This window comes from Schistocerca gregaria, chromosome X, assembly GCF_023897955.1.
Source record: "Schistocerca gregaria isolate iqSchGreg1 chromosome X, iqSchGreg1.2, whole genome shotgun sequence".
In the NCBI taxonomy this organism is placed as follows: Eukaryota; Metazoa; Arthropoda; class Insecta; order Orthoptera; family Acrididae; genus Schistocerca; species Schistocerca gregaria.
In genome coordinates, this window is record NC_064931.1 from 19,218,088 (window position 1) to 19,230,651 (window position 12,564).

A 12,564-nucleotide genomic window follows, 5' to 3' on the forward strand; every position below is an offset into this window, starting at 1 on the left:
GACAAATCCTCCTTCAGAGCAATAGACACACACACACACACACACACACACACACACACAAACACATGTATGTGTTTGGATTTCTGTTTGTGACCAAAACAGAGCTCACTGGTGTAGTATTCCTATCTCGTGTACCTGCTGCTTGTCCCTCCCAGCTGTCAGCCTTTATTCCCTAACCAACCCACTCACTCCCTGCCAACTGTCTGCTGTTGCCCACGTCACATGACACAATCCATGACTGCAATGCAGCTGCTGTGCCAGCGCAATATAGTTAGTACATTGCATCTGAACTGGTGTGTTTTGTACTCTGTAGCTATGAAGAAAGCTTCATCCAAAAGCTAGCATCATTATCAGTCTTGTGTATCTGATTAGTTGTTGTCTGTACTCCTTAAATTATTTATATTCCACAAAGGACTTTCCATTATCATGTGTAAGCTAGGCTACAGTAATGATACCTTATTTCAGCAGACCTGTTTCTTTTTGTTGCATTCACTTAGTTTATTTCGTTTGGAAAATCATATTGCTATTACTTATTTTTTATTTGTACATCAGCACCCCTTATAGTCTACTCCAGAATGAAATGTACACACTGGTTTGCTCTATTACTTTTTCAGAAACAACTTTCCTGCTTTCACTGTGTTAGAAACTGAAAAAGCTACACTGTTTCTTCAATCACTTTTAGTTTTTGCCATTTACTGAATTCAGCTACTTAGTAGAGTACCTATTTATTTTTGCTTTTCTTGTGCTAAACAGAGCAAACTTTTTTATTTTACTTTATTTTATTTTATTTGCAGAGTCCCACTTTATGTGGGTGTTCTAATAACTGTTGTTGACACATTTACTTTTTTGCTGCTCGACAAGTATGGACTTCGCAAACTAGAGATGCTCTTTGGTTTTTTAATTTCTATTATGGCTGTTACCTTTGGTTATGAGGTAAGATACCAAATTCATTTGTTTTATGCTTGTGCACAGCATGTTTGTAAATATTTTTTTGTCTTGACTGTCTTTTTTATGTTGTGAAAAGAGCAACAACAGAAGTATTTTGGTATTTGTAATGAATGGCAATGAAATGTGGATCTTGAAGTTGTCTTCTCCACTGTAACTCCATCCCCCCCCCCCCCCCCCCCCTACACTCTCTTAATACTCTTTCAAAACCTTCCACTGATCGAATGTCCTCACTACACTCTAAAATCAGTCACTAATATTGCTGTTTCATGTTGTTTATTTCTGGTGGATGCCACAATCTTGATAAATTTGGAGAATGACGCAGTGAAACTGATGATGTTCTTTACAATAATTGTATGTGCCATCAATTTGAAACTTTATCGGTATCACTGAATACAGTTATACAGACAACAAACAATGAAGTGTGTACTATAAATATGTTCGTAATATCTCCCTACTGGTCCCACATAAGCCACAAATCACCAAAAACTTGCATTTTTGCTTACCTGTAATAGCCTAGTTGACATACTTGATATTTATAACAGAAAAATCTCCACTGTTATCAAATTGCATTACATTCTTTTATTTACAGTTCTTATCGGATTGTGGATCATGTACAATCTCTTTATTTAACTCTAACTAAGTACATATTCAAAATAGTCATCTTTAATGAAAAAGGGAAAGAAGGCGGTGTGTGTCCTGTGAAAGCTGCAGGAATGTTCAAATTTGTTGAACACTGGTCTTGTAACTGGAATCTGTATGGTCAGGTAGTGCCTTTGATGTATATTTCATTGTTCTACTGTAAGGAAGTGCCCACTTCTATCAAATTGGAGAAAAGTTTTGCAATAGCAAATTCCAAGCGATTTCTCCCTGTATTACAGTCAACAATTCCTAGTCTGTTTTGTATATGAAGTGATAGTACTGAGTTACTTTAATTATACCTCACAAGTATTTGTATTCTCTTACACATAAGTTTGTTTTATTGAGTAGGCGATTAAAACAATATTACAAATATCTGTCTCACATATAAGCAGTGATTGAGGATTTATTGCAAAGACATGACCAACAGGTTCTGGAAAAGTAGAGATGACTACTTTGTTAAATTTTGACTTTTGAACTTTTTCTCTCGGCACTTTGTATTAAATATGAATTGTATGCTGTCCTCTTAATCAGTGTTTTCATCTCTTTCCTGTATCATTATAATTAATTAATAATATGATCCTGGAAAGTCTTCGCTGGAATACAAGTGCTGGGAGGAGTAAATTCTCCAGACCTATCAGGCAGCAGCAGCAGCAGCAGCAGCAACAACAACAACAACAACGCACACACACACACACACACACACACACACACACACACACACACACACACACACACACACACACACTCACACTACAAATGCATTGAAACATTTTCTTGGTGCTCTGAGGTACCACTTTCTCAGGCTTACCTGAGCAGCCAAAAGTTAAATCATTGCATTACACTGCCTGACAAAAAAAAAAAAAAAAAGTGATGCACCTAAAAGACACAGTCAGATGTCATTGTAACTTTGTATGCATACATACTGTGAGCAGGTGGAATGGCCAGTGGCAGCAGGTGATCATGTGCTAATGTGCTACAGCACACTGTTAGTATCACACTAAAATTATACCAGTCCTCTTTGAATGTGAGCTGCAAATTGTACTAAAATAATGCCACTTCTCTCTGAATGTGTGATGGTATGCAAACGTAATGGATGAAAACATGTTTTGTAGCACTCTCTCCACGATAACTAGAAACCAGTAACCAGTGTCAGCTGGTGACATGACAGTCAGCCATGCTATGATCAACTCTGAGAAGGCACTCAGCTGTAATGCATTTATCTTAATGCGAGTTGTGTTAAGTGTTATTTATACCTGGCAGTGTATGCAGACAATGTAGTGCTTTTCCATGTTAGTTTTACAGGTACTTGACAATGACAAGTAGTTGAAATTAGCTAATCACATGATTAACTACAAATCACATTACAGCTTACTACAAACCATGTTTTAACACCATCTTTCCCTTTCGACTTACAAGGGTACTAATTTTATATAATTTGATAAATGTATATCAAAAGTATATAAAATTAGTACCCTTGGAAGTCGAAAGGGAAAGATGGTGTTAAAACAGTGAATATATAATGAAATGTAATTTGAAACTGTTCTCTGTAGATGATCTGCTAAAGACTCCATTTTCTGGTATATCTATGGAGGATAAACTGTGACTTAAAGAGTTATTAGATATACTACAAATGTATACAGGGTGTCCCATTTATCTTGACCACCCTAAATAACTGTTTGTCCAGATGCAAATTACAAAATGTTTCAAGCTAATGTTCTTTAGCCATCATGGGGATCAGCATGATTGCCTTTGTTGTAGCTTTGCTTTTTACAAAGATATGAAGAGTGGTATGACTTTTTCAAATGGCACCCTATATTTTTTATTTGGTAATTCATTTCCTTTCCTAAAGACCTATTCAAAAATGTATCACGGTGTACCCTTCACTGAAGCACAACGTTATTAATTACATAACACAACATTGATGTGATGATCCCAGCACTTAGTGCAGGTACTCGGGGTAATGGAAGACATCAAAGTGCTGACATTGACAGAGGACAAATGTAAACATAAGTAGAATGCACACCTGTCATTCCGTCACATCAACCATCATCAGTTGAAGAGTTGTGCGAGTAGAATGTACACCAACGAAGAGAAGGTAGAAATACTACTCATCTGTGGGGAATATAAGTTATCAGAACAGTAATTGCAATACTGTTTTCTTATGTACGGGTACATTTAGTACAGTAGTTTAGTCCTTTTAAATACTGTTGTGTAGAGTAGGCAGTTGTTGAAGGTAGGTGAAATGCTACGCAGGCAGCAGAACTGTACGGAGAGCGATATACTGACAAGAACCCACCTTCTTGACAGATGTTTTCTCGTCTTGTTGTGACGCTTCAGGAAACAGGCAGTTTCAGCCCACGAGAACGCAGTCATCATAGCACTCGCACAGACGAAGCTGCCGAATATACTGTTCTCGCTTCTGTTGCTATGAATCCACATGCGAGCACACAACAGTTTGAACACAGGATTGGCATTCCTAAAACCATTGTAAATCGTATTCTTACACATCACCGGTTCCATCCTTACCATGTACACCTACATCAAGAATTGAATGGGAATGATTTACAGAATCGTGTACAGTTCTGTCAGTGGGCACAGCAGCAAATCCTTACCAACCCGAACTACTTCTCCAATGTTCTATTTACTGATGAATGTTCCTTCTCGAACAAAGGACAGATAAATACAAGGAACATGCATTATTGGTCCAGTGACAAACCTCAATGGCTTAGACAGGTCAATGGAGAGTTAACATCTGGTGTGGGATGCTTGGTACTACAATTATTGGCCCTTATTTCATCAGTTCTAGTCTAAATGGCACAACGTATGCCAACTTCCTCAGATGAATTCTTCTTCCTCTTCTGGATGAAGTGCTGCTAAGAACCAGAATGCTTATGTGATGTCAACATGATGGATGTCCAGCACATAATGCCGTGTGCGCATGTCATGTTCTGAACCAAAGGTATCCTGCCAAATGGATTGGTCACGGAGGAACAGTTACTTGACCTGCTAGGTCTCCTCATTTAAATCCTCTGGACATTTTTCTTTGGGGATGCATTAAAGACGTTGTCCATCACGATATTCCAACAACTCCACAGGACATGCAGGAACATATCATGGTTGCTTGTCATTCTCTCCAGCAGGCAACACTGGAAGCTGTAAATAATTCTTTCTTTCAATGAGTGCACCAGTGTATCGGTGTCCAGGGTCACCACTTGGAGCACCTTTGAATATTCTACTCCTGAGAAATGGTTGTTTTTTTTCTGACAACTCCATCAAATGGACGAGTTTGTTATCCTGGACTCAGTCAATGTTGTGTTATGTAATTAATAATGTTGTGTTTCAGTGAATGGTAGGCCACCCCCAGTAGCTGAGTGGTCAGCGCGACAGAATGTCAATCCTAAGGACCTGGGTTCAATTCCGGGCTGGGTCGGAGATTTTCTCCGCTCAGGGACTGGGTGTTGTGTTGTCCTAATCATCATCATTTCATCCCCATCGACACACAAGTCGCCAAAGTGGCGTCAAATAGAAAGACTTGCACCCGGTAAATGGTCTACCTGGCGGGAGGCCCTAGTCACATGACATTTATTAGTGAATGGTACACTGCGATACATTTTGAATGGGACTTTAGGAGAGAAAATGAATTACTGAATAAAAAATACAGTGTGGCATTTAAAAAAAAGTCATACCACTGTTCATGTCTTTGTAAAAAAACAAAGATACAACGAAGGCAATCATGCTAATTGATGTCCCCCTGATGGGTAAAGAACATTTGTTCGAAACATTTTGTAATTTGTGTCTGGACAAACAGTTATTTAGGGCGGTCAAGATAAATGGGACACCCTATATATGGCAACAGGAGGGCTAAAATATTTCATCTGAGGGGAAAAGGTAAAATGCACTCTAAAGATCTGTATGAGGGATATTTGAGTAGCAGTCCACGTATTGTTGTGGTAGCCCCATGGTCAAGCACACAGACTTGCAATTCATCAGCTCGGGTCCAATTCCAACTGTTAAGTCACTTTTTATTCTGTTCCTAACTATGTTAAACAATTGATTATAAAATTTATATATTTTTTAAATGGTTCAGTTCATATAGCTATATTATAGTTATAGTTACAGTTATTACCCTTGTAAATCTGAATGTTATATAGGTGGTGGTAAAAAAGTGCTTTTCATGTTTGTTATTCAGGAACAGTGATGCATGGGCACAGGGGCAGTGAGAGATCTAGGTCATATAAATGCATTACTAAAAAAACCATAGCTGAAATCTGAAAAATGTAAACAGCATATTGAATCTTAGTGCATTAAGTAAAGCTAATGTCACAACGGTAATAAGTGTCACCCACCGTGACAACGTAGTGAAACACAATCTATTTATTTTTGTAATATTGTACCCCAATTGTAAAATTCTACGTGAGCCGTCACTGGGAATGGCCACCAGGGAGCATTAGTGTTGTTACCAGGCCTGGTAGAGTATATGAGGGGCATGAATTGTTGAGTGATGACTTTGAAGGACACTGAGAAGCCATGTTCTCTTGTGAGACAGAGCTATCGTCGCCTGACAGACTTTGGAAGGGGCCTCATTGTGTGTCTCCATTTAGCCAGCTGGTCGAATCGTGCAATATCCAGATTTGTGGGACATTTGGATGTGACAGTGACCTGATATTGGACTGCATGGGAATGTGAGGGCAGGCATACTTGTCACTTGTAATAACCCCTTCCAACCTGCATTTGCCATCCAAGAAAAAGTAATGGACTCCCTGAAACATTCTGTGTTATTCCATACCATAGGTCGGAGAGTAGTAGCTGTCAGACTAGAGATTAACATCCCATGCGTAGGCAGCTGTTAACACAAACAGCTGCATTTGAAATGGTGCTGTGACTGGGAAGCATGGACTGCTGTTGACTGGTGTCACATTCTGTTCAGCGATGAATCGCAGTTCTGCACTACCTCACGTAACCATCATTGGCAAGTATGGTGGTAACCATGCCAGAGGTCCCATTCTTCTAATTTTTTGGAGAGACACAGTGTTGTTACACTTGGTGACTTGATGTGGGGAGCTGTAGGGTATGACTTCAGGTCACAGCTGGTAGTGATTGAGGGAACTCCGATGGTACCATGGACATCCTATGTACTCATGTGCTACCTCTCATGCAAGTATCATGCTGCCATTTTTCCCATCTCTGTCTCCATAGAACATGTTTGGGGCCATCTTGGATGTTAACACCAACTGATTGCTAGTATCCAGGATATTAAGGACTGGTTACAACAGTTGTGGATCAGCTCTTCTCAAGAGAGCACACAACAGTTTCTTCCCCTCATTGGAAGCTTTCCATAGTGTCTGAATGCTTTTCAGGTCAAGTTTCTGGATCCAAACACATTTACTGATGTCACATCATTACCTCATCCTCTAAAACAGAGGAAAGAAATCAACATAATCCAGCACATATTGTGAAATTCAGTGTCACAACATTTATTTGTAATCACTATTTTCTGAACAAAGATAAATGCTTTCACGTTCTCATCACAGCTCACCACAGTTTAAACACTCTCTTTTTTTAGCTGATTGTGTACTTGTGATATATCTCATATAGTTTTTTGTAACTGATTATGTAGTTTAACTGTGCTGCCGCACGGTACAGTGCCTGGCGGAAATACTTCCTACCGATATGGGCGATTTTCTGCCATGTCTGATTCATGTTTGGAGTGAAGAGAGAATTACTAACTATATGTACACTCCTGAGTTTCTTTACTCTTATTCTTATGATCTCTATGTGAGATATGTGATGGAGGCAGTGGATATCGCACATTAAACTTTAAGTTTCCATATAATTGACTTACAAAGTTGACTTACAGATCAGGGTAAGACGAGGACATAATACCTCCAGTAAGGGTAAGCCTGGGTAAGACGAGGACATAATACCTCCAGTAAGGGTAAGCCTAGTTAATCACTCTATTCCTCAAAACAAACATCAAGTTGAAGATTAATTTATTTTACTTTTTGTGCATTTAAAACAAGTATAGACTATCACTGCAGCATTTGTGAACGGGTAGCATTTATTGCTTTGGAAAATTATAAATATGATTGTTATGTTTGTCAATTAGTAAAAATTTGAATGCATTCTGAGAACCGATATTGTGTATAGATGCTTTTAATTGTTTCATAATTCCTGTATGCTTAGGCAACTGTATGAAGATGATGAAATTCAGCAGGTGTATCATTATATGATTTGACAGAATGTTGAAAAACTTTTGTTCAACTATTTATTTTTTTACTATGTATGTAGGAAAACAGTATTGATTTGTGTGTTGCTGTTGATATCCCTTCTGTGCTTGTAATGGTGGCTTTTTGTTTTAGTATGTTGTTGTGGCACCTGATCAAGGAGAAGTTGTGAAAGGTCTGTTTTTTCCATGGTGCACAAACTGTGACAGCACAGCATTACTCCAAGCAGTTGGGATTGTTGGAGCAGTCATTATGCCACATAACCTGTACCTGCATTCAGCATTAGTCAAGGTTTGTTTGAATTGTGTATAACACTTGATAGTGCACTTTTAAAATGACTGATTTGTTATTTCTATAAATGTTACTTTAAATGACTGTATAATTAAGTAGTGTTTTTAAACATTTAAGTAGCAGAAATAGTATTTTCATTGTTGTTCATTTTTCAGTCTCGAGAAGTCGACCGAAGGAAGCCAGAGAAAGTCCGTGAAGCAAATAAATACTTCTTCATCGAAGCTTGCATTGCATTGTTTGTGAGTTTCATCATCAACATTTTTGTGGTTTCAGTATTTGCAAAAGGATTGTATATGAAAACGAATGAAGCTGTGGTAAGTTATGTAGTTACAAGTGCATGAATTGAACTTAGTGTTTAAATATACCTGCAAGAGAGTATTATACATAAATATTGTGTGTGTGTGTGTGTGTGTGTGTGTGTGTGTGTGTGTGTGTGTGTATTTTGAGCTATTTAATAACTTTGGATCATGATGAAAAATCCGATATCAGTAAGAAATAGTCCCTAAATGAATAAATAAATCAAATAAAATCATTGTTTTGTGCCTTCATCAATTTCTTCTACTGGACTGTGAGAATTCTGGTTTGCGTAGAAAATGACAGCCTGTTACATGCTCATAGGATCTGTGCCTCGAAAGATTCACACTTACAAATATTTTGTGTTGCTATACCCTGTGTTCAAAAGGTTTTGTGTGTGTGTGTGTGTGTGTGTGTGTGTGTGTGTGTGTGTGTGTGTGTGTGTCCACTAGTAAATAAACACCCATGAGTCGTTTGCAGGAGCTACTTCTGCATGTTCTTTCATGAGGAAATACCCCTAAAAAGTCAGCTTCTACAAGTTTCATCAACTTGCTCAAGTAACCACTACAGGTTAGTGGAAACAGTTTCTTGCATCTTGCTGCAAAAACTTAAATGAACTTGCCGGTTGCTGGAAGTTATTAGCAACTTTGCAGAAGTTTTTTTATGTTTAATACTGGTACAAAAATGTCAGAGTCGAAAAGGAGAATGTGCAGAGAGGGATGGGTCAAAACAAATGTTCCATTGGGACCCCTAAACATATTTAATTGGTCACCACAGTCAAGGAAGCACAAAACGAATTAACCTATTACTTTATAAATACTTTGGGGGTAAAGGGGTCCACACACCTAAAAACATAGGTATTGAGTCACAAAAAAGACAGAAATCTTGCTAGCTTTCAGAATAAATCCCTTCTTGAGCTAGAGTAAAAATACACACACAAACACCCCCCTCCCCCCCGCCCCTCCACACATACCAGCATGCATGTCTGCCTGTATCCCCAGTGCTGACTGGGTGCACAGTGCCAAGAATGTAATTTGGCATTGGACTAGGGTGGATGGGTAGAGGGAGAGAGACACAGCAAGAGGAGTTGGGTGGCGTGAGTAGCTGGAGGCTTGGAGGGAGGTAGAAGTTTTGCTCACTCGGAATTTAGGAGGGAGAGGTGACAGGTGCATGGGCTAGGCAAGTGTAGCATAGGTGCCAGAGCTGATGGAAAGCAGCACATGATGAAGGTGACATAGATAAAAGAATTGCGAGGGGGCAATAGGACAGAGGAAGGGGATGCTGTTGTCTGGAGGGTGTGGGGTCAGTCAGTTAATGGAAATTAAGGCCAGGATTGTTCCAGGAGTAAAGGATGTGTTGCAGGATAACTCCCATTTGCGTACTTCATAAAAACTAGTGGTGGAGAGAGGAATCCAGATGGTCTGGGTTGTGAAGCAGCCATTGAAATCAAGCATGTTCGGCTTAGCTGCATGCTGTTCCACTAAGTAGTCTGTCTTGCTGTGTCCACAGTTTGGTGGTGACTGTTCATTTTGGTTGCCACAGCGACATAAAAAAACCGTGCAGTGATTGCAGCAGAGTTGGTGTATGACATGGCTGATTTCGCAGGTGGATATCCTCTGATGGAGGTAGGATAAGCCTGCGATAGGACTGGAGTAAGAAGTTCTGGGTGGGTGGATTGGGCAGGACTTACATCTGTGTCTTCCACAGGTATATGATACCTGCAACCAAGCATTGGGAGGAAGAGTGGTATAGGGTTGGACTAGTATGTTGTGTAGGATGGATGGGCAATGGAACACCACTTTAGGAGGGGTGGGAAGAATCTTGTGTAGGATGCCCTCATTTCAGGGCATGATGATAGTTTTGGTGAAGGATATGGTTCAGTTTTCCAGTCCAGGTGATACTGGTTGATCAGGTGGCACTCCTTTGTAGTAGATTCTTGGGGGTGGGGGATGGATTAGGGGTGTGTGAGGATATGGCATAGGAAGTCTGTTCGTGGACTAGGTTTGGGGAGGGGGGGGGGAGGGAGGGAGTCTTTGAAGACCCTAATGAAACCTGCTGTGTACTGGACAAAGGAGTAGTTCTCATCACTGTCAAAATGTAGGTATTGTTGGTGGTAAGTGGGTTTAAGGGTGTTCTATTGCCTACACAACATCCTTGTTCATTGCTATGCCATTCCCACTCACAACCCCTAATTGCATGGATCATATCCTTGTGGAAGACGCAGATGAAAGACTTGCCAAACACACCCACCCAGCTCTTCCTACCCCAGTCCTGTCACAGGCGTATCCTATCTCATCAGAGGCCAGACCACCTGCGAAACAAGACATGTCATATACATTACTCTATTGCAATAACTGCACTGTTGAAAATCTGGGATGGAATAATGACAATATTATGACAAGGATAGATGGCTACTCACCATATAGTGAAGATGCTGAGTCACAGATAAGCACAACAGAAAGACTGTCAAACTAGTAAGCTTTCAGCCAACCCCAAATATATATTGTGTTAAATTTGTGCAGGTACCCAGAATAATCTCTGACAACCCTCAGAATACAACAGTTTTCATGACTTTTCCACAGTGGAAAACACAGCAAAAACTTGCACACACTGCACAATGCAATTAAACGGTCACTTTTTCAAAACCTTTTTTAATGTTCTCTCATTGTGATGAAGATTGAAATTTGTCTCAAAGGTGCCTACGACCTTCCTTTATAATGGTGCAAAAGTGTGGCACCTTTCATCACCATTAGGTACAGCATTGCTTTGAACAGAAAGGTGTCGACACGTGTGAAAGAAAACTGGAGCCCAGAATTTGATGTGAGGTGTAAGGTGAGTTAACGATGCCACAATGGCATCAAATTTCATGATAATTCTGCTCATTTCCAGTGGCAGCTGTGGGTATGTCACACAATGGGAAGGACATCACACTCCCCTCCCTTTTACCCACATTTCACCCTCTCTCTTGATCCCCCTGTGATGGAGGTCAGAACAGCAATGCCCAATGTTGAAATCGCATGATTTTGCGTGGCCAAAGAAGACATTTCAGATAGACTGCTGCTCACAATTGACATGAAAAGTTCTCAGGGGGTGGCATAGAGTGTGTCAATGAAACCACCTTTTTCTTTAGGGACTTGATACCCACACATTTTGCAGTCAAAAATGACAGTCCACTGTGCGATGAGCAACAGGATGACATTCTTGACAACATTTGACACTGCTGACACCCCCCACTATTCACTCTCTTTTGACATACTCGTGGGGTGGAGGGTACATGTGTAACATTGCCCGTTGCCACGTATGTTAATGAAACAGCAAAGTGTCCCTCTGAGATCCCCACCCCCACCAGCCCTGTTCGGCAACAGCCTTGGTGCCACCAATGCACCTTTGTTGATCTTAGAAAACGGCTCTGTACTGTGAGAGTCAGTCACTGATTCCTAGGTGGCAGTGTGATAGGCAATCATTTCAACACATCTTAGCTGAGCCACAATACATTACTAATCTAGTGCCTGCTGGTCGCATGCAAAATCTGATGGTGTCAAAAGGGATGCCTGCCATGCCAGTGCATAGGAATCAGTGAATGGCTCTTCTATATAGGGACATTTTAAAGTGCCCAATAAAGGTGCACAGGTAGCACCGAGGGTGTTGCCATACTGGGGGATCCTAGAGTGACCCTTTGCCATTTTATTCTTGCATGTATCAGTATCACACTCCTCTTTGATCATGCCACAAGAGGGCTTGGAGTAGGAGGGTTAAAAAAGTATAAACACCCTTTGCTGCTTTGGATCAAATTCAAATTTCGTGAAATCATTTTGAACGGTCCCTAGTGCTTCCACTCTATACACCAGAGCAAAAATTTTGTCGTCATGCTAGACTCCCAAGGGGGCCGATCACATTCAGTAGTGTTGCAGGCCCACAATGTCCTTAGATGAGGATTGTATCATCCAGGGTATGTCAGCAGTGTTAAAGGTTGCCAAGGATATCACCCTATTTCTTATCTCACTGTGGAATGTGTGGGAATCGATACTCTAAGGGAAGGGGTGGTTTCACTGATACCCTTTATGCCAACCTCTGAGGCCTTTTTTGTATTGATTCTGAGCGACAGTGTGTGTGAAATGTTTATCTTGGCCACCTGTAAGGAAACTGTGTGGTTTCAACACTGAGTGTT

The 12,564-nt window shown here is 40.3% G+C and overlaps 1 protein-coding gene across 7 annotated transcripts in view; it reads left to right on the top strand.

Annotated features, from left to right (window-relative positions):
- LOC126297555 (protein Malvolio) overlaps nucleotides 1-12,564 on the top strand; it is a 330,588-nt gene that overhangs the window by 236,192 nt on the left and 81,832 nt on the right. For all 7 annotated transcript variants that reach the window (XR_007552543.1, XM_049988485.1, XM_049988486.1 and 4 more), the window contains 3 exons: nucleotides 795-933; nucleotides 7,947-8,102; nucleotides 8,258-8,416. Coding sequence is in view for 6 of the 7 variants with exons in the window: in XM_049988485.1 (XP_049844442.1) it covers nucleotides 795-933; nucleotides 7,947-8,102; nucleotides 8,258-8,416 (454 nt within the window). In the remaining variant the exon portion in view is untranslated. The remainder of the gene's footprint in view (nucleotides 1-794; nucleotides 934-7,946; nucleotides 8,103-8,257; nucleotides 8,417-12,564) is intronic.